This window comes from Poecilia reticulata, chromosome 22, assembly GCF_904066995.2.
Source record: "Poecilia reticulata chromosome 22, P_reticulata-male-v2, whole genome shotgun sequence".
NCBI lineage: Eukaryota > Metazoa > Chordata > Actinopteri > Cyprinodontiformes > Poeciliidae > Poecilia > Poecilia reticulata.
In genome coordinates, this window is record NC_088851.1 from 166,161 (window position 1) to 187,067 (window position 20,907).

At 42.7% G+C, this 20,907-nt stretch overlaps 1 protein-coding gene across 2 annotated transcripts in view; it reads right to left on the bottom strand.

Moving 5' to 3' along the window:
* The window catches only part of LOC103458066 (uncharacterized), a 243,167-nt gene that overhangs the window by 41,940 nt on the left and 180,320 nt on the right, over window positions 1-20,907 (bottom strand). For both annotated transcript variants that reach the window (XM_081603523.1, XM_081603524.1), the window contains exons 39-43: window positions 11,992-12,104; window positions 11,699-11,901; window positions 11,412-11,519; window positions 10,491-10,773; window positions 2,002-2,118 (exon numbers count right to left, since the gene is read on the bottom strand). In XM_081603523.1, coding sequence (XP_081459649.1) covers window positions 2,002-2,118; window positions 10,491-10,773; window positions 11,412-11,519; window positions 11,699-11,901; window positions 11,992-12,104 — 824 coding nt within the window. The remainder of the gene's footprint in view (window positions 1-2,001; window positions 2,119-10,490; window positions 10,774-11,411; window positions 11,520-11,698; window positions 11,902-11,991; window positions 12,105-20,907) is intronic.

Sequence of the window (20,907 nt, forward strand, 5' to 3'; positions counted from 1 at the left end):
GTCTTGTGAACATAAAAAGTTATTTGCCAAACAAACATTTATTTGCACACATCAGAAATCTTTTGCCCACGATGTCATGTGAGAATCACAAGCAAAACTTTGAGTCAAGCAAAACCTTAGAATATTAAGAAAAGATTTCTGACAAGCGCAAATAAGTTTGTTTTGCAAAAAAAAAAAAAAATCACTTCATGAGACAAATGTGTGATTTAAATGTTTAAAAAAGTTTTTTAAGCAAAACTCAGTAGGCTTTTCTCATGGTGACAAGCATTAACAATTACATTTTGCTTTTTTTTTTTTGTTTTTTTTTTCTGCAGTTCCATGTTAAAGTTTGATGCAGCTCTGCTTTACTGAATGGACCATCTTCATCTCCACTGCTATAAAACAGGCAGTTCTGTTTTATATATTAGTCACTAAAAGGTTGCATTGTGCCCTTATTTATATTTTTAATAGTGTAATTATGTAAAGACAAAAAATGTCTGGTGGTCCAGCTCTGATTTACATATCTTGCTAAATTGCAGGTTTGAATATTGAAAACTTTCCTATAACAAAATAGACTTGCAGAAAGAAATTACTAATAAAATATCTTACATATGCATAATGTTATGCTATATGGAGATGTTCGTTAGCTTTGATTGCATCTCTCACAATTTTGTAATTTATCATTGTTTATTAAACTTTGAAAGCTGAGAGGCTTTAATATTCTGTCCTAAAATACGGTTGGATGTGCCCTTTTTTTTTTTTGAGCACCTGCCCCTTTAGTGGGCTCTGCCCGGGCCTGCTCATTTCCTTAGGCCCATTTTCAAAACCTGAAAGACCACATATTAACCGACAGAAATCCTATTTTGGACTTGTATCTCAAAATAATGGCTACAAGTCCAGTTAACTAATTTTAATATCAGGTATTAATCAATGCTTTATTAGAATCTACCTGTGATCCATGTGGCTAGAGTCAGCGTAAAGTCCTGACTGGATGAATATCATTATAACCTATTTATGTCACGTTAACGAAGAGCAGCTGAAAAGTTACCGGGTGTATTAACTGCGGTATCAATTTGGCTCCAACTCCTCCCCTTGTCATTTCTATATTCTTTGCACGAAATGTTAAATAAATATTAATATTTCCACATATCATCTCCAATGTCCGCTGGACTTCAGGTTGCGCCATGTCAGCTGTTTGGGATTCCCCTTCGTAATTTCCCCTCAGAAAGCGCAGAGGACAATCCGCGCCTTCTGATAGGCTACCTGCCACATTCAGCGTTAAGCTCCCAGTCGGGGAAAACCCCCGATTTAGATCGGAGCGGCCACAACGATCTAAATCACACTACAGGATGATCGGTTACGAAATCACCAGCGACAATCTTAGATCGGCCATCGATCTATGATTATCTTAAGGGGAAAATGGGGGCAAAAAAATGGTGTAGTGTGAACTATTTCATTAGGTAGCCCATCTTCTCTATTTAAATCTAATGATTACTGAAGTAGTATACAGACTTCATAATCTGCACTATTTTTGGTTGAATGCAGTATTTATTTCCACTTTGGCTTTATCTTGTTTACTTTTTATTCAAGTACTTTTTTTGTTAATGGAGACTGAGAATCCATTTTATTTTTGGTTGTTTGGTTTATTTAGTTTATCAGTTCCAGTGTTATGTGTTCTTTTGAAAATAAAGTGTATCTATGTATGGCAGGAAATCGCGTGCATTATTAGTCATTTCCTTTAAATCAGTGTCAAAAGGTATTGAAACAATATTATCGTTTATCGCAATAATTTTTTAGACAATCGCTCAGCAAAATTTGTTATCGTGACAGGCCTATTTCCAACAAATCTGTATAATAACCAAACCACCTTCAGACAAGAGAGACCAAGTTTAACAGAAGTAACCCACAACAAACAATTTCAGTAACATTAACATGTTTTCTTATTCAAGATATGCAAAGTAGTACAGTAATAAGATGGTAACGCCAGCAAGCACACTCTTAATTCTAGACCTTTTAACTAACCTCTGCTACATGAAGTCTGTCCCCAGGTTTAGTTTGGTTGGCCAGAGACACCAGTTGTTGTTGGAGACCCTCAATCCAGCAATCGGTGTTACTTTGATGAGTATCCAATTCTCTCATCTAAAAAAATAAAAATAATTATTTTTGAAAAAGTTATCTGAAATGGTTTAACAAAAGCACTTCATACAAATTGGTGTGGAAATATCTGTATCCAATGTCTATTTTTTTATTTTATTTTTTTTATTTCTGATTTTTAACAAAACATCATCATACATAGACATTCAAGTCATACTTTAGACAGTACTTTGTAGAATAAACATAAACTAGTAAATGACAAGACAAGAGCCAAAAATAGAACAAGACACATGCAAACAAAAATCTAGCAATTAATACCATAAGTACATGGATAAAAAGTAGATAACTAAAAATAAACAGAGGTAACAGAAAGAAAATAAAATATAAATTAAACGGAAAACAACTAAAACGAGACACTTAAAGGGCTTAATGTATTCTGCGCTAGTAAAATTGTTATAAGACTTATATAAAGGGTGTATGCCATTACAACTGGTAAGTAAGGGGAGCACCACTCATGGGGTCACATCGAGTGTCAAAAACCTGACATGGTCCAGAAACGGTAACCAGATTCTTGAGAATGTGATTTCAGAGCCTTTGACAGTATGCCTAATTTTTTCCAGCTTCACGAACGAAAGGGCATCTTTTATCCAATGAGAATGTAAGGGTGGGAGAGGATTCTTCCAATGCATCAGTATGATACATCTAGCCAGTAGCGTGAGGAAGGCCAAGAGGTCAGCATGATGGGGTGGCAATAACTGGTTTTTGGGGAGAACCCCAAATAAAGCAGTGAGTGGAGATGGCTGTACTGTGGTCGAGGTGATTACAGAAAGTGAGTCAAAAACAGATTTCCAAAATTGAAATGGAGAGGAACAGGTCCAAAACATATGACCGAGAGTGGCTGGGCCCAAACCACACTTCACACAGCTTGAATCCACATCTGGAAAGATTTGAGCTAGTTTGCTTTTGGACCAGTGTACTCTGTGGACGACTTTACACTGAATAATTCTATGTCGGGCACAAATTGATGAGGTGTGAATGCGTTCTAGAATAGTTTGCCACATTTCATTATCAATCTCTGTGTTAAGATCATCAGACCAAGTAGCTTGAAGATGGCCAAGCCCAAGAGTCACATTGGATGTTAAGAGGTTCTATATTTTTGATATTGTACCCTTTGGAGTAGGACTAATTTCTAGCAGTTGATCAACCAAATTGGGGGCAGGAATTATTGGAAAACCTGGGAAACGATGACGAATAAAGTCTCTAACTTGTAGAAATCTAAAAAAGTGGGCAGCTGGTAAGTTCAAATTTGAAGATAATTGAGCAAATGAGCCAAAAGTACCATCTAAGTATAGATCTTTCAGAGAAGAAAGCCCGTGGCTTTTCCAAACTGAAAAAGTTTATCAATGAGTGAAGGTGGAAATAGAGGATTAGAGTTTAGTGGTGATAAAAGAGGTATTCTCTGGATCCCAAAATGTTGCATAAACTGAGCCCATATTCTAAGGCAGTTCTTCACAATTATATTGTTAGTGTAAGTTATAGGAGATGTTGCAGGGGGAAGGCATGAAAGAGTGCAAGGAAGCAGAGGTACATGAGGCCTCTTCTATTGGTAACCATTTGGGAGTCTCACAGTTCACATTGCACCAAAATAACATTGTACGAATATTAACACACCAATAATAGCATAAGAAATTTGGTGTGGCAAGCCCTCCAATTTTCTTACTTTTCCGTGGGATACTCTTTCGTATTCTAGGAGGTTTTCTGTTCCATATGAAATGAAAAACTGAAGCATCGAGTGTCCTAAAAAATTTTTTGGGGATAAATACTGGTAAACACTGGAAGAGGTTACAAGAATTTCGGCAAAACATTCATCTTGATACAGCTGATTCTGCCTGCTAAAGAAAGTGGCAGCATGGACCAGCGCTGCAAGTCCTGAGTCAGCTGGTCAAGTAAGGGAGTAGAATTAGTTTTAAAAAGTTGTGAATATTTCTTAGTTACATGGATTCCCAGGTACTTAAATGCTTGCAGAGAGATCTTGAATGGTAAGCTAGTGAGTGGGTCTGGCTGATGTTTTGGTCAGTTTTGAATGTTGGTGGTGCTTTCACACTCGTGGTAGCATGAGACGGACTCTACAACCCACACAAGTGGATCAGGTAGTGCAGCTCATTCAGGATGGCACATCAATGCGAGCTGTGGCAAGAAGGTTTGCTGTGTCTGTCAGCGTAGTGTCCAGAGGCTGGAGACGCTACCAGGAGACAGGCCAGTACACCAGGAGACGTGGAGGAGGCCATAGGAGGGCAACAACCCAGCAGCAGGACCGCTACCTCCGCCTTTGTGCAAGAAGGAACAAGAGGAGCACTGCCAGAGCCCTGCAAAATGACCTCCAGCAGGCCACAAATGTGCATGTGTCTGCACAAATGGTTAGAAACCGACTCCATGAGGATGGTATGAGGGCCCGACGTCCACAAATGGGGGTTATGCTCACAGCCCAACAACGTGCAGGACGCTTGGCATTTGCCAGAGAACACCAGGATTGGCAAATTCGCCACTGGCGCCTTGTGCTCTTCACAGATGAAAGCAGGTTCAGATTGAGCACATGTGACAGACGTGACAGAGTCTGGAGATGCCGTGGAGAGCGGTCTGCTGCCTGCAACATCCTTCAGCCTGACCGGTTTGGCAGTGGGTCAGTAATGGTGTGGGGTCTTTGACGTTTTAGCTGGGATTATACTGGTAAAGGACTTTTTAAGCCTTCTGGACTCTTTTAACCTGGTACAGGCCGTATCTGGTCCTACACATGAGCACGGACACACACTGGACCTGGTTATTTCCTGTGGTCTGCCTGTGACTAACCTGGAAATCTGTGACTCTGTGTTCTCGGATCACCTGCCTGTTTTATTCAGTGTTACTTTGCCACCTACTGCAGTTAAAACTTGCGCTGCTGTTCGGCGCTGTCGTATTATTAACCCTTCCACTGCCACTCAGTTCTCTACTGCTTTTCTTCAGCTCTGTGGATCATCTGACTTCCTCCACTCTGATACAGAAGAGCTCCGGTCTTGGTTCTGTTCTTCCTGTCAAACCATCCTGGACTCAGTTGCTCTACTAAAAACCAGGCAGCCAAGGATTAAACCTGAGCCTTGGTTTAATGACAGAACTCTTGCTGCAAGGAAGGAATGTTGCCGTGTTGAACGAAGGTGGAAAAAGGATAAACTGCAGGTTACTTTTCAGATTTTAAAAGACTGTTGGCGTCTCTACCAAAGCACAGTTAAAGAGGCTAAAAGGGAATATTTGGCAAATATCATTTCCTCAAACAGCCAAAACCCACGTGTTTTATTTAACACCATTGACTCTGTGCTTAATATTCCACAAAATGCCTGTTTGGAAGCTTCTCCTGACGTGTGATTATTTTCTGCGTTTCTTTATTGAAAAGGTTGGTAGAACCAGGGCTCTTATCACAGCTCCTGACTCTGACCCCTCTGTTTCGGTCCTTGCTCTGCTGCTTTCACTCAGTTTGAGCCTGTGACTGTTTCACTTTTAGAGGACGTGGTTGGCCACATTAAGCCATCAGGTTCCCCCTGTGATCCTGTCCCTCCACAATTTTTTAAAGTTATTTTATCTAGCATAGTGCAGCCTGTTCTTGCAATTATAAATAGCAGTCTGTCCTCAGGTGTGGTCCCGGCTAGTTTTAAACATGCAGTAATGCAGCCACTGCTTAAAAAACCTGGCCTTGATCCTACTGTTCTGGCAAATTATTGGCCTATTTCGAAACTGCCTTTTCTTTCAAAGGGTTTTATAAAAAAAATGTGTACCGTCAGCTGACACAGTTTTTAGATGACAATGGCATTCTGGAGGTTTTCCAGTTAGGTTTTAAAACTTCATAGCACAGAATCTGCTTTAATAAGAGTTTTTAATGACGTCCTTCTTGCATGTGATTCTGGTAACCATATTGTTCTGATTTTACTTGACTTAACTGCTGCCTTTGACACAGTAGATCACGACATTTTAATATTGCGATTACATCACGTAGGTATTGATGGCACTGTTCTTAAAAAGTTCAGGTGGAGGACAGAACAACTTCAGTGAAAATTATTGACTCTGAATCATCTGCTGCTTCAATGTCTTATGGTGTCCCACAGGGCTCAATTCTGGGCCCTCTGCTTTTCTCTCTTTATTTACTGCCTCTGGGTTCTATCCTCAGGAAACATGGGATTTCATTTCATTGTTACGCTGATGATTGTCAGATTTATTTGCCCCTGAAGCAGAAGGATGTCCATTCCATTTAACAACTCATGGCATGTCTAGGTGATATTAAAGCTTGGTTGGCCTTGAACTTTTTAAATTTTCATGAAAACAAAACAGAGGTGATGGTGTTTGGACCCAGTGGCTCCTGTGAGTCCTCCTCCTGACCTGGGACCCTTGGAGGTATATTTTAAACCTGTTATTACAGATCTTGGTTTTAAGGTGGACAGTGATTTTAAATTGGACAGCCAAATCAGAGCCGTGGTTAAGTCCAGCTTTTATCATTTAAGGCGATTGGCGTCAGTGAAATCTTTTTTGAAACTGTGATCCATGCTTTTATTTCGACTTGATTGAATTACTGCAACTCACTTTATCTGGGAGTCAGTCAGTCGCTGCTCTCACGTCTGCAGCTGGTTCAGAATGCTGCTGCACGACTTTCAACAGGAACTCCAAAGAGGGAACATGTGACCCCTGTCCTGGTCTCACTTCACTGGCTGCCTGTATATTTTAGGATTCATTTTAAAATTCTTATGTTTATTTTTAAATCACTACATAATCTTGCCCCGGCTTACCTCTCTGAGCTTCTTCACCCCTACATACCCTATCAGTCTCTCAGGTCCGCAGATCAGCTGCTCTTGGAGATACCGAGATCCAGGAGGAAGCTCAGAGGGGACAGGGCTTTCTCTGTCATTGGCCCAAAGTTATGGAATGACTTGCCTTTGCAGGTCAGAGAGGCCCCTTCACTGTCCACTTTTAAAGCTCGTCTTAACACCCATCTATTTTACTTGGCTTTCAACTCCAGCGGGATCTAGTTTTAAATTGTATGTTTGTTTTTAAACTGTAAGTTTTATTCTTTCATTGTAATGTTGTGTTTTAATGTACAGCACTTTGTATCAGCTGTGGTTGTTTTAAAGTGCTTTATAAATATAGTTGGTATGGTATGGTATGGTAATTATGATGTCTGAGTTTTTACCATTTTTCTGGAGACCAATAAGCATCCTTAAAATAACTAGCACAATGCATGGAATACAACAGCCTTTCTCTTGGAGCTGCTGCCTTGTAACTGATTCGGAGCGAATGGAGGCAAAGTGTGTGGCGGGTGTTTATATACAGGTGGAGAGGAGGCTCATGCAGATATAGATGGAACACTGCAAACTGCTATAGATGATGCTTAATGGGGATTTATGGACAAATCAAAAAATAAAATTTCCTACCATCCCGATAGGAAATGCATGGCAGAGTGCACTATAGTGTGTTCAGAGTTACTAATGACATCCTCATGGCAGCTGATACCGGTTCTACTTCTCTCCTTGTCCACCTTGACCTAACTGCAGCCTTTGACACTGTGGACCATAATATCCTCCTACACCGTCTTCATGTGGAGGTCGGTCTCTGTGATACTGTTCTGGACTGGTTTAAATCTTTCCTCTCCAATCGGCTGGAAAGTGTTAGCCTTTTCAAGGCCAAATCCCAGGCTGTCTCTGTCTCTTGTGGTGTCCCACAAGGGTCAGTCCTGGGGCCCCTGCTATTTTCCTTTTACATGCTGCCTTTGGGTCAAATCATTAATCGACACATCTCCTTCCACTGCTATGCCGACTACATACAACTTTACATTAGAACTGGAGCTTCATCATCACCATTTTCACTCACTGCCTTCACCACCTGCCTGGAAGAGATAAGGACGTGGATGAATCAGAACTTTCTTCAGTTAAACTGCTCCAAAACTGAGGTCATGTTGATCGGAACACCTCACCAGGTTCAATCTTCAACTTTGACGACTGTTTTTTTTTCTGGACAAGACACCCCCCTTTCCACCACAGTTACAAATCTTGGAGTTAGAATGGATTCCCATCTTACATTTGAAAATCACATTAAGCATCTGTTTAAAATCTGTTTCTTTCATCTTCGTAATATCTCCAAAATATTTCCATTTCTTTCTCTGATGCCGACTCTCGTCCATGCCTTTGTCTCCTCCAGGCTCGACTACTGCAACTCTCTGTTTGTTGGAATCCATAAAAAACATCTTCAGAAGCTACAATACAGACAGCGCAGCCAGGATTCTACTGAGAGCCCGTAAATCTACCCATATTTACGGGTAAATTCTGCATGATCTTCACTGGCTTCCTGTCACCTACAGAATTCAGTACAAAATCGTTCTCATCACCTATCAGTGTTTAAACGGAACCTCACCAGATTATCTGAAGGACCTTCTCATTCCACATTCATCCACCAATCTCTACGATCACAAGACTGCAACTTCCTCCACCTTCCTCAATCCAGATTAAGGACCATGGGAGATCGGGCATTCGCTGTTGCTGCCCCTCGTCTCTGGAACTCTCTCCCTGATTATTTGAGAGCTCTGCAACCACTGGTTGACTTCAAAAGAGGCTTAAAGACTTTTCTATTTAAGCAAGCCTACTCTGCCTCCACATGATTTTTATGATGTTGATTTTATCTATGATTTTAGTTGCACTGTGTAGCACTTTTGAGATTTTTTCTAATGAAAAGTGCAGTACAAATTAAATTGATTATTATTATTATTATTATTATTATTATTATTATTATTACAAAGGCCCAGTGGCATGGGAGGGCATTGGGAAGCATTTTCCTGCCACAGAGTCAGGTGTGACCCCCCTTTTTTCTTTCTTTTATTTTCCATTTCTAAATCAGGGTGGCCAACTTGCTATTCCTATCTTGATTTGATACAGTAGGGGGCCCAGCACTTCCTGGGCACTCTCCTGCACTTTTTTCAGCCTTTCAACTGTGTAATCCGTTGTTAACATGTCGTAATGTGTTTTTCCAAGCCGCCTTTAAACGCAACATTAGTGCTAAGATGCTTGTGCAGCAGCGACGGAGACTTGCTGCTTCTGTGCAGAGCTGTGCAAGTGTGTTAGAATCATGGCAGCAAACCAGCAAAAGGCAAAAACCTTTGTACAGTTTTTCCCATCAAACTGAGTGAGTTGAGTAATGCTGTCGGATGCAGGTAGTGTTAGCTAAATGATGCTTAGCTAATGTATCACTTTAAGCTTGTTAACAAGAATAGGCTACTAATTTTGTTATATGTTCAAAAGTGGGTAGTACTGGTTACATTTATTTGGGGAAAGGGTACTTATAACAGTAGTTGTACTACACTTTTTTCTTTTACTTCACTAATATTATTATTGCTACTCTTACTTGAGTAGACTGATTTTGCATTTAAAATAAGACTTCAGAAATTGAAACAGATTTCTGCAATATATGATCAAATGTTTATGCAAATCTGAGCATAATTACTCAACATTTAAATCCTTATTGCTTATTTTGCATAAACATTGTTTTATTTGAGAGCTAACAAAGATTTGTGTATGTATTTATATTAAAGTAAAAGCTTGTTAACTCTTCCCCCCCATAGCCTCCCAAAAAATAAGCCAGTGCCCCCCCTGCTAAATCCCTCTGGAGTCAGGGCTGTGTGTACATAGCTGGGTTGTGTGTTTTGCTTTTGACGAAGCTGCCAAAGATCCCGCACATGGACCCACACGCTATAAATGGTTGGGCAAAGTGAGAGTTCATCTATTAATGATGAATACATAAATTAAAAACTGGACTATAGACATTTTTTTAGAATTGTCTTAAGAATTTTGCCCAGGTTAACTTAAAAAGTGCGCTATTAATGTTATAGGTCAATTATCTAAACTACAGAAAAGTCATTGTTAGGGATGCACAAATATAAAAATTTGGGCCTATGTTGCTATCCGATATTAATTTTGCTATTATGTCAGTATTTAACAATATTTTACCTTATAAACATTTTTATTCGATTAATCATCAAAATAATCAACATATTACTTGACTACCAAAATAATCGTCTACAACAACCATAGTTGGAAGGTTAGACCCTTAATGTTATTTCCTTTTGGAAGCTGTTGTAATTCTCTCAACATTCTCTCAACATTGATGAAACAGAAATAAGTCTTCCATTTGAGTATGAACAACACACAATCTGCCAAGCTCAAATATTTTCCCTTTACATTTTCTAGGCAATTGTGTTAAGAGGCATTATGAACACTTATATGCATTGCATTGTCTTTTTCAGTAAAACAATCACCAAAATACAAGATGACATAACAAAAAAGTTAAAAAATTTGTAGTGTACAAATAAAAGATAAGAAATTGGTGTTTTATTGAATAGATCAGGTTCCACTGACCATTGCTTTATTCTTCATATCCTCCGTGTTGTTGTCTTTGCTAGGAGAGGTCAGTGGTTGTGTAAGGTCACTAATCCAGGTTCTAATGCTCTCTGCCTGGGAATTGTTGAACTTGTTGTATTCCTTGTCCAGGACACTCTGGGCTGTAGCCTGTTTATGTAGCCGAGTCTCCAAATTTCTGTAGCGTTGTAACAAGTTGTCCCCATCTTTCAGGATGTTTTCAGCTCTTACCCCCTGCCTGCGTATTGATGCCAAAAGCTCACTGAGGGCTACCCCTCTAACACTAACAAAAAAGAAACATAAGGCAACATGAAATGATTGAAAAAGACAAAAGTATATATGTAGAAAAGCAATTTCATAAAATTACTTGTATAAAGTACTGTCTAAGTGTTGTTACCTTTCTTAGATGGCAAAAGTTAGCAAAATATATTTTTTTGCAGTGGTCTACAGTCAGCATAGTAGATCCTAGAAATCCGCCCTAATAAAAAGGCTTTTAAAACTGAACTTTGAGAATCGCTTGGTGAATAGAATCAGACTGTTTCTACCTTGACTGTCCCTGATCAGGATCAGCTGATCATAAACTAGAAATGATATAATTCCGATTACGAATTAGGGGTGGGGGAATAGAACTTGTTTTTAGGGTCTAATATTAAATGTCAAAATTTGACTATCTTTAGGAGTGTACAAAAAGTTTGTGACCGAATGGAGTAAAGGAGATATGCTGTTTGTAAAATTGTTACTAGAAACATTTCATGTTACAATTTTAAATTATCTAGACCAAAGTACTAGGAGAAAAAGAGAAAAGTAGTAACAAGAAAAAAAACTACATAATCTTGTACAATGATGTTGCAGCCTTCCAAAGGCAGTGCTTACTTTGTAAGGCATGTGAGCAGCTTTAGCTGTGTTAATGAAGAAAGTCACCTCTCATCCTGAAGTTCTTTGAAGAGAAGCTTCACATTTTCTGGCACCACCGATTGTTTTTCTTTGTCTTGCAGCCACTCATAGAGGCTTTCATGTTGCTTCTGTAGCCTGGGATTAGGATCAAACTAATAATTTCTCTGCAATTCAGACAATGTTTCTCACCATAACAAGTTATATGGTGAGAAACATTGTAAGTTGTTTGTCAAGTTACAATGTATTCAAGAAATAATTTCAAGAATACTAGTTTGGATCAAACTACTATTCAAGAAATTGTATGAGGAACTTACCGATTTAAGTCATCCAGGAGAGATTCCATTTGCTCCTGTCTGTTTTGGCAGTGGGCTCTAAATGTAGCCACTTCCTCCTGCTGCTCCTTCAGCCAATTGATAAACTCTGAGAGTTGCCGAGAAGAAACCTGCTGTTTAGCTCTCTCCAGTTGATCATTGAGCTGCCTTAAACGTCTCTCTGTATCTTCTGACTTTAAGAATCCCTGGTGGATATGAGAGGACACACAAGATGCTTTAGCTATCCACTCTTTCCCCTTTACAGCATCTAGGCACCATCTTATTCATTCGCTTACAGTTAGTTTTTGCAAAGATGTTTCCACATCTGATCTGCACTCAGGGCTCTCAAAGCACTCATTGACAGACAGCTGCAAATCCTGGAACCATTCCTCAAATAATTCTGTTTCATCTGGGGGGGGGGAAATCAACATAGAAAGCAGAATAGTCAGGCAGTGTCTCGCCGTCAACATGAGTAACACTCCGCAGACCAGATGGTCTGCGTTCATTGTCAACACGAGTGGTCCCCAAATTGTGGTTTTAATCAGACGAACCTTGGGGCAGAGAGGATTGTAAATCAGCTAAAGTTAACTTGTAGTTGAAGTTAGTGTTATAGTAGGTTTTCTGTTATCACAAATGATTATGATTTCCAATGTAGTCTAGCACTGTTTGGCACTTGTCAGCTTCTAGTGCAATCAGTGTTCCATCTAAGTCAGTCCGTCCGTCCGTCCGTCCGTCCATTTTGACTTCATCCAGGATCGGGTCATTGGGGCAGCAGCTTCAGAAGGGAGGCCCAGTCTTCCCTCTCCCCAGCCATTTGTTCCAGCTCCTCCGGGGGAATCCCAAGGCGTTCCCGAGTCAGCTGAGAGACATAGTCCCTCCAGCGTGTCCTGTGTCTTCCCTGGGGCCTCATCCCGGTAGGACGTGCTTGGAACACCTCATGAGGGAGGACTCCAGGAGGCATCCTGACCAGATGCCCAAGCCACATCAACTGGCTCCTCTCGACATGAAGGAGCAACTGCTCTAATCTGAGTCCCTCCTGGATGACCGAGCTTCTCACCCTATCTCTAAGGGAGAGCCCAGCCACCCTGCGGAGGAAACCCATTTCAGCCTCTTGTATCCGTGATTTCGTTCTTTCGGTCATGACCCAAAGCTCATGACCATAGATGAGGGTGGGAACATTGATCGACCGGTAAATCGAGAGCTTCGCTTTTTGACTCAGCTCTCTCTTCACCACGATGGACCAGTACAGCGCCCGTTTCACTGCCCCAATCCGCCTGTTGATCTCCCGCTCCCATCTTCTCCCATTCGTGAGCAAGATCCCAAGATACTTAAACTCCTCCACTTGGGGCAGAACACTCTCCCCCGACCCGGAGAAGGCACTCTACCCTTTTCCGGCTCAAGACCATGGCCTGGGATTTGGATGCACTGATCCTCATCCCGTCCGCTTTACACTCGGCTGCGAACCGCTCCAGCGAGAGCTGCAGATCAAGACTTGGTGACGCCAATAGGACCGCATCATCTGCAAAAAGCAGAGATGCGATCCTAAGGTCACCAAAACGGATCTCTTCAACACCTCGGCTGTGTCGTGAAACCTGGTTGGAACTGATTGAGATCTGTCCAGGACACACAGAAAACGAATCATAAAAGCCCAGAGGCAACAAGTAATCTCGAATCATGATTTAATGTTGATTGAAACTTATATAATCTGTATGGTAATAGAAACCCAGAAGAAACAAATAATTCAGTATTATGATTTGATGTAATTAAAACTTGTGTAATCCTTATTTTAAGGATGTGCCATTAATCAATGTAATGAATTATGTGAACTTGATTTTAAGAAGTAAAAAGTGAGAAATCATAAAAGAAGGATCTTATTCAAGTTGGATGAGATGTCTTAATACTGTGTCACAGCGTGAGAGGTTGCGTGAGAAGAAGAGATGAGAGAATGGAAAAACCAGGGAGTGGGATTGTGAAATAAGCAGAAACAGATGTTGAAAGAGGAAGTTAGCCAAAGTGGCTGATGTAATGGTCCAACTGGAGATTGTGTAAGCGCAACCAAGATGCAGAAGTAGATGGTTGTGTAAGTCACAGAGGCGCACACGGCTGGAATACTGAGAGTATAAAAGATAGAGGCAGGAGAAGAACGGCGTTCTTTGTTCCAGCTGCGATCGAGGAAAGACCATAAGATGATGTAGGATCAAGATTGGGGCGATACTTTGAAACCACGGGAAGGTGAAGACTTTGCGCTGCTCTAGAAAGGAACAAGATCCGATAATCCACAACCCGGGGTTCTGATTTGACATCTGCCTTACTCTCAACCCAAGAAACATCTCAACGATGCTGCAGTAGACATGGGGGATAGACAAAGATCACATATGGATAAAGAACTGAACTCATGAAGAACATTCACCAGTTCAACTTTGGATTTATTCTGAAAGAGGATTCTGCTACGGCAAGATGGGTCCCTTACCGTGGAATTTAAAGTTTTCTGCTGCCAAGATTAACTCAGCATCTGGGAAAGAGTGGAACCACATCCCAAAGCCTCTCTTAAGGTTTAGTGACACAGTACAGGGACTAGAGGGAAGTGTGTTTTATAAAATTCTTTCATATTTTGATTCTTTTTTTATTTTTGATTGCTAAAGCTGCAACAAAGCTAAAGCTTGCTAATAAAATATTAAAGTCTACTTGATGCTGTGGACAGTTAAATTAATGAAGTCATTGGAATAACAATCCCTCTGGTTAACATAAAATCAATGTTCATGATCCTAGTGAATTGGGGGGCTTCAGACGTTTCTTTAGTTATGATAAATAATGACCTTGGGACTCGTGCCGAGTCTCTAAAAGTATCTAGACTGTAACAAGTGCACGTTATTGATAGAGAAAGAGCTACCATTAATTGGGGTGGTTTCTAGAGTCGGGCTACCACGGGCTAATTGGATGTCTGATCTATTAACTGTAAAAGGTCATAATATCAGGATCTGAAGGTAGTTAGAGTCTAGACGTATCTTTCTCGCTTCCAGCTTAAACAGAATGGCCTCTATATACTCGTCTGTGGTAATACTCAGGAGGTAGAGGCTTCACGGACTCGTTTAGACGAAGAGCTGATCAGTAGTCAGTCAGCAGGAGTCTGAGAGGAGGTAGGGGTGTGGCTGACTATTGCGTAATAACAGCTGCGCCTAGAAATTCTGTCCATAAAAGTAATGAACAGAATCGGTGACAAAGGGCAGCCTTGGCGCAGTCCAACTCTCACCGGAAACGAGCCCGACTTACTGCTGGCAATGCGGACCAGACTCTGACACCAGTCATACCGGGAACTGACAGTCCGTATCAAAGGGCCTGGTACCCCATACTCCCGGAGAACCCCCACAGGTTTAGCTGAATTTTATGTTGTTATTCCGTCATCACAAATATATCTCAAGTGTCACTTTGATTCTTTGATGCATATTTGAAAAATCCTTGAATCATTGTGGCAGCCATTTAGACTGCCTTGGAGCTTCGACTGTCCAAGGCCCCAAGACCCACTGAGCTTCCGCCTCACCCACTGAGCTCATTTAGACTAGCTGCAGCAGCAATTAGCAAACACCTGATGGAACTGAACATCTTCTAACTACTTCTCAGGTCAGTAAAAGGCAATTGCTCCTAAGAACAGTTGTAAAAGGCATCATGGACACAGAGACTTATTTTAAGACACTAGGTATGGCAGTGATGCAAGGTAAAAAAAAAAAAAAAAGTATATATACAGAATTTTCATACCACCTGCAGGTAATACCGGTACTTGAATGTGCTATAAAATGGTACTGTGTGCCTGGCAAATAACATAATATCCACCTTTTAAAATGTTATGGTAATTGCAAAATACTTTTCACAATATACAAAATATCTTAAATCAGGGGTGCCAAACTCCAGTCCTGAAGGGCCACTGTCCTGCAGTTTTTAGATGTGCCACAGGTACAAAACACCTGAATCAAATGGCTTAATTACCTCCTCAGTTCTCCAGAGCCTTGCTAATGACCTAATTATTCTATTCAGGTGTGGTGCAGCAGAGTCACTTCTAAAAGTTACAGGACACCGGCCCTCGAGGACTGGAGTTTGACACCCCTGTCTTAAATATTTGCGCATTGTTCTTGATAATGCTTTGTGTTTTGAGCCAGATTTTGTTACCACAGTAAAAAAGCTCAGACAACAACTGCATTTTTTACGTAAATAGTTTTTAATGTTTCCCCTGAAATAATGGCACAGTTTTATAAAAGTTTTATTTAATCTATTTAATTGCTTTTTATATTGTGTGCTATGGCAATCTGTTTCTGGTCAACAAAACCAGGTTGAGTAATCTGGTTAAAATGGCTGGTAAGATTATAGGAAGGACTAAGGTCATAGATGTTAGTATGTTAGTATTGTTGATTAGCTTTGCTGTTAATGCTACTGCACATCGTATTTTTGTTTATGCTAAATGGTTGAACTTGGACTGTTCTGCTTACTATGTGTGTGAACTATGTGTTTGATATGTGGTTATGCTGTAAACTAATTTCCCATTGAGGACAATAAAATTACCATTTAATTAGTTTTTTTCCAAGGGATTTGAATGCAATAAATGCACATTTCCACAAAGAATAAAATAAATATTGTGGGATACTCATTTTTTACTTTTGTCAGTACCCTAATTCCAAACTATTGAGTGCACCAGAATATAAGTCCCACCCACTAAATACAAAATGTTGTATACTGGTACAACATTTTGTCAAGTTACAATGACAAAATGGGTACAAAATGGGTACATAGGGTACACTGGTCTATAAACCACAATTGTCCACATTGTAGCATGACACATTCACACAGAAAAGTTTTTTATACTTTAAATGAAAAACACCAGTAATATACACAAATATACACTATAGCATAGGGCTTTTCCCCAAGAGTGTCTGTGTTGTGATCTGTGTTTTTCTGTGTGTTATTTTGAGGTTTTCTGTGTCCTGTTTTTCCCTGAGTCTCTGTGCCGTCCTGATTGTTCCCAGCTGTGTCACGTTTCTTTGATTACCCTCCAAGTGTATTTAGTCCCACCTGTTGTCTTTGTCTGTTGTCTGATCCTCGTCATGTGTCACCGTCGTATCTTACCGGTCTGTTCTGCCGTCGTGCTGCCTGTTGTTCTGTTCTCTGGATCATTTATTAAATCATCATTTCATCTTCATCCTGGGTCCTGTCCGCGTTCACTCTGACCACAACACCACATCATGACAGAATGATCCGACCACAGGAAAGGTGAGGAAAGCATGTGGCAGGCCCACGTCCCAAGAGCCAGCTTCTGCAGCCGAGGATCAGACCACCAGGGTCCCCTCCCTTGACTGCCGCCTGTTACACACTGCACCCGACCCCTTTGGCTCCTCCGACAGGTGGTGAGCCCATTGGAAGGGGGACCCACATCTAGTCTTTGGGCTGAGCCCGGCCGGGCTCCGTTGGTAAAAGCCTGGCCAACTAGGTGCTCGCCATCGTGCCCCACCTCCAGGCCTGCCTCCAGAGTGGGGCCCCGGTGACCCGCGTCCAGGCGAGGGAAGGCTAGATTCAAAGTTGTTGTGCATCATAAGGGGTCTTCGGGCTGCGCTTTGTCTGGTTCCTCACCTAGGACCTGTCTGCCTTGGGTGACCCTACCAGGGGCATAAATCCCCAGACAGCATAGCTCCTAGGATCATTGGGACACTCAAACCCCTCCACCACCATAAGGTGGCAGCCCGAGGAGAGGGCTGTATGGATTAATGAATACAATGTTGATATGAGGGGTGCACAGTGGTGCAATTGGTAGAATTGTTGCCCTGCAACAAGAAGGTTCTGGGTTCGATTCCCAGCCTGGGGTCTTTCTGCATGGAGTTTGCATGTTCTCCCTGTGCATGCGTGGGTTCCCCCCAGGTACTCTGGCTTCCTCCCACAGTCCACAAACATGACTGTCAGGTTAAATGGTCTCTCTAAATTGTCCGTAGGTGTGAGTGTGTGTGTGCATGGTTGTTTGTCCTGTCTGTCTCTGTATTGCCCTGTGACAGACTGGCAACCTGTCCAGGGTGTACCCTGCCTTTCGCCCAGAACATTCGCTGGAGATTAGCACCAGCAACCCTCCTGACCTCACTCAGGGACCAGGGTGTACAGAAAATGGATGGATGTTGATATGACCCCTCTGTGTTTGGGATCTACCTCCAGGCATTCACCAATCCAACTGCATGCTTGAAGCTGAAGTTTTGATGTGAAGTACTTTTTAGTAAAGCTCCACAGATGCAAAGATCTAAAAAAGTTGAAAGAAGGTAGGCCAGATAATTGCTGCAGCTTTTGGAAGGACATAAAATGACCATCCTTGAACAGGTCTCTCACAGTAGTTATACCTTTATTTGCAAGCATGGAAGGTGGAATCAATTAAAGAAGGTAGGAAGAAGGCATTTGCTGATGCCTAGCAGCAGGAGATTCTGTTTTTGTTTGAAATGGATCCTGAACTGAAGACACCCTCCCGATCTGAACTCGAGTGGTGTTTTGTTGTTGGACTTCAGCGCTTGTCACGGATTGTCCATAACGAACACCATGTTCAGACAGAAGGGTGTCCATATGTGCACTTGGCACCAGGACACCCTAGGCCGCAGTTCAATGGTCGACTTTGTCATCATTTCATCGGATATGTGGCTGTATGTCTTGGACACTCGGGTAAAGAGAGGTGCGGAGCTGACCACTTACCACTACCTGGTGGTGAGTTGGCTCCAGTGGTGGGGGAGGAAGCCAGTAAGACCTGGCAGGCCCAAACGTGTTGAGGGTCTGCTGGGAACATCTGGGAACGTTCTGTGAGACAGAACTCCCATCTCCGGCAGAACTTTGAAAAAGTTCCGGAGGAGGTGGGAGACATTGAGTCAAGGACCTGTTCCATACCTCAATTGCCGAGGCAGCTTGTCAGAGCTGTGGCCACGGCATTGTCGGTGCCTGTCTTGGTGGCAACCCTCGAACCTGTTGGTGGACACCTTTGGTGAGGGATGCTGTCAAGCTGAAGAAGGAGTCCTATCTGGCATTTTTGGCCTGTGGGACTCCAGAAGCAGCTGATGGGTACCGGCGGGCGAAGCGGCATGCAGCTCGGGTTGTTGTTGAGGCAAAAACTTGGGCGTGGGAGGAGTTTGGAGAGGCCATGGAGACAGACTTCCGTACGGCTTCGAGGCGATTCTAGTCCACCATCCGGCGTCTCAGGAGGGGGAAGCAGTGCAGCACCAACACTGTTTATAGTGGGGTTAGTGTGCTGCTGACTGTGACTCGGGACGTTGTGGGCCAGTGGGCGCAATACTTTGATGACCTCCTCATTCCCACAAACATGCCTTCCGTTGAGGAAGCTGAGCCTGGGGACTCTGGGTTGGGCTCTCCAATATCTGGGGACGAGGTCGCCGAGGTGGTCAAAAAGCTCCTCGGTGACAAGGCCACCGAGGAGCAACTCCGGGTGGATGAAATCCGCCCGGAGTTCTCCAATTACAGGGAGGTCACACAGGGAGGTCTTAAGCTTCCCTGGTAAGGTCTATTCTGGGGTCCTGGAGAGGAGGGTCCGTCGGATAGTCAAACCTCGGATTCAGGAAGAGCAGTGTGGTTTTCGTCCTGGTCGTGGAACACTGGACCAGCTCTACACCCTCAGCAGGGTCCTGGAGGGTGCATGGGAGTTCGCCCAACCAGTCTACATGTGTTTTGTGGACTTGGAGAAGGCGTTCAACCGTGTCCCTCGGGGGGCCCTGTGGAGGGCTCTCCGGGAGTATGGGGTACCGGGCCCTTTGATACGGGCTGTCAGGTTCCTGTATGACCGGTGTCAGAGTCTGGTCCGCATTGCCAGCAGTAAGTCGGGCTCGTTTCCGGTGAGAGTTGGACTCCGCCAAGGCTGCCCTTTGTCGCCAATTCTGTTCATTATCTTCATGGACAGAATTTCTAGGCACAGCCGAGGTGTTGAGGGGATCCGTTTTGGTGGCCTTAGGATCGCATCTCTGCTTTTTGCGGATGATGTGGTCCTGTTGGCTTCATCAGATCATGATCTGCAGCTCTCACTGGAGCGGTTCGCGGCCGGGATGAGACTCGGTGCCTCCAAATCCGAGGCCATGGTCTTGAGCCGGAAAAGGGTAGAGTGCCTTCTCCGGGTCAGGGGGGTCGTCCTGCCTCAAGTGGAGGTGTATAAGTATCTGGGGATCTTGTTCACGAGTGGGGGAAGAAGGGAGCGGGAGATCGACAGGCGGATTGGGGTAGAGTCTGCCGTGAAGCGGCCACTGTACTGGTCCGTTGTGGTGAAGAGAGAGCTGAGTCAAAAAGTGAAGCTCTCGATTTACCGGTCGATATACGTTTCCACCCTCATCTATGGTCATGAGCTTTGGGTCATGACCGAAAGAACAAGATCACGGATACAAGCGGCCGAAATGGGTTTCCTCCGCAGGGTGGCTGGGCTCTCCCTTAGAGATAGGGTGAGAAGATCGGTCACCCAGGAGGGACTCAGAGTAGAGCCGCTGCTCCTCCACATCGAGAGGAGCCAGTTGAGGTGGCTCTGGCATCTGGTCAGGATGCCTCCTGGACGCCTCCCTGGTGAGGTGTTCCGGGCACGTCCCACTGGGAGGAGGCCTCGGGGAAAACCCAGGACATGCTGGAGGGACTATGTCTCTCGGCTGGCCTCGGTACGTCTTTGGGTTCCCCCGGAGGAGCTGGAAGAAGTGGCTGGGGAGAGGGAAGTCTGGGTCTCCCTTCTGAAGCTGCTGCCCCCGCGACCCGACCCCGGATAAGCGGAAGAAAATGGATGGATGTATCAGATATATCAGAATAACAGATTCTGATATATCTTATTGGTCAAAAGACAGTTGATTATTGGTCAAAATGCACTGATATAAATTGACTGGTAATTGAATTGGTTCTACCTCTTTCTAAAACTAAAGTAGAAAACAGCTCATAAAATAGGACTCAGCAGTTTTAAACTCAATACAGCAGTTTGACCAACAAAAATAAAATCTAAAAAACAAGTTTTGTTCTTCTTGAACAACTCTCTAAATCAGTGCAACAGTTTGATCTACAAAATAAATAAAAATGATACTTTTCACATCTAACTCAGTCTCACTTTTCAGCCCTGCATGATCCATAAAAAACACTGAGGTAAAAAGCCTAAATGTTTTATTCCCTGTCATTTTCAGGGGCAAACATTTAACTAAAATATCTACGGATATGTCTTTCTGTCTCTGCCTCCC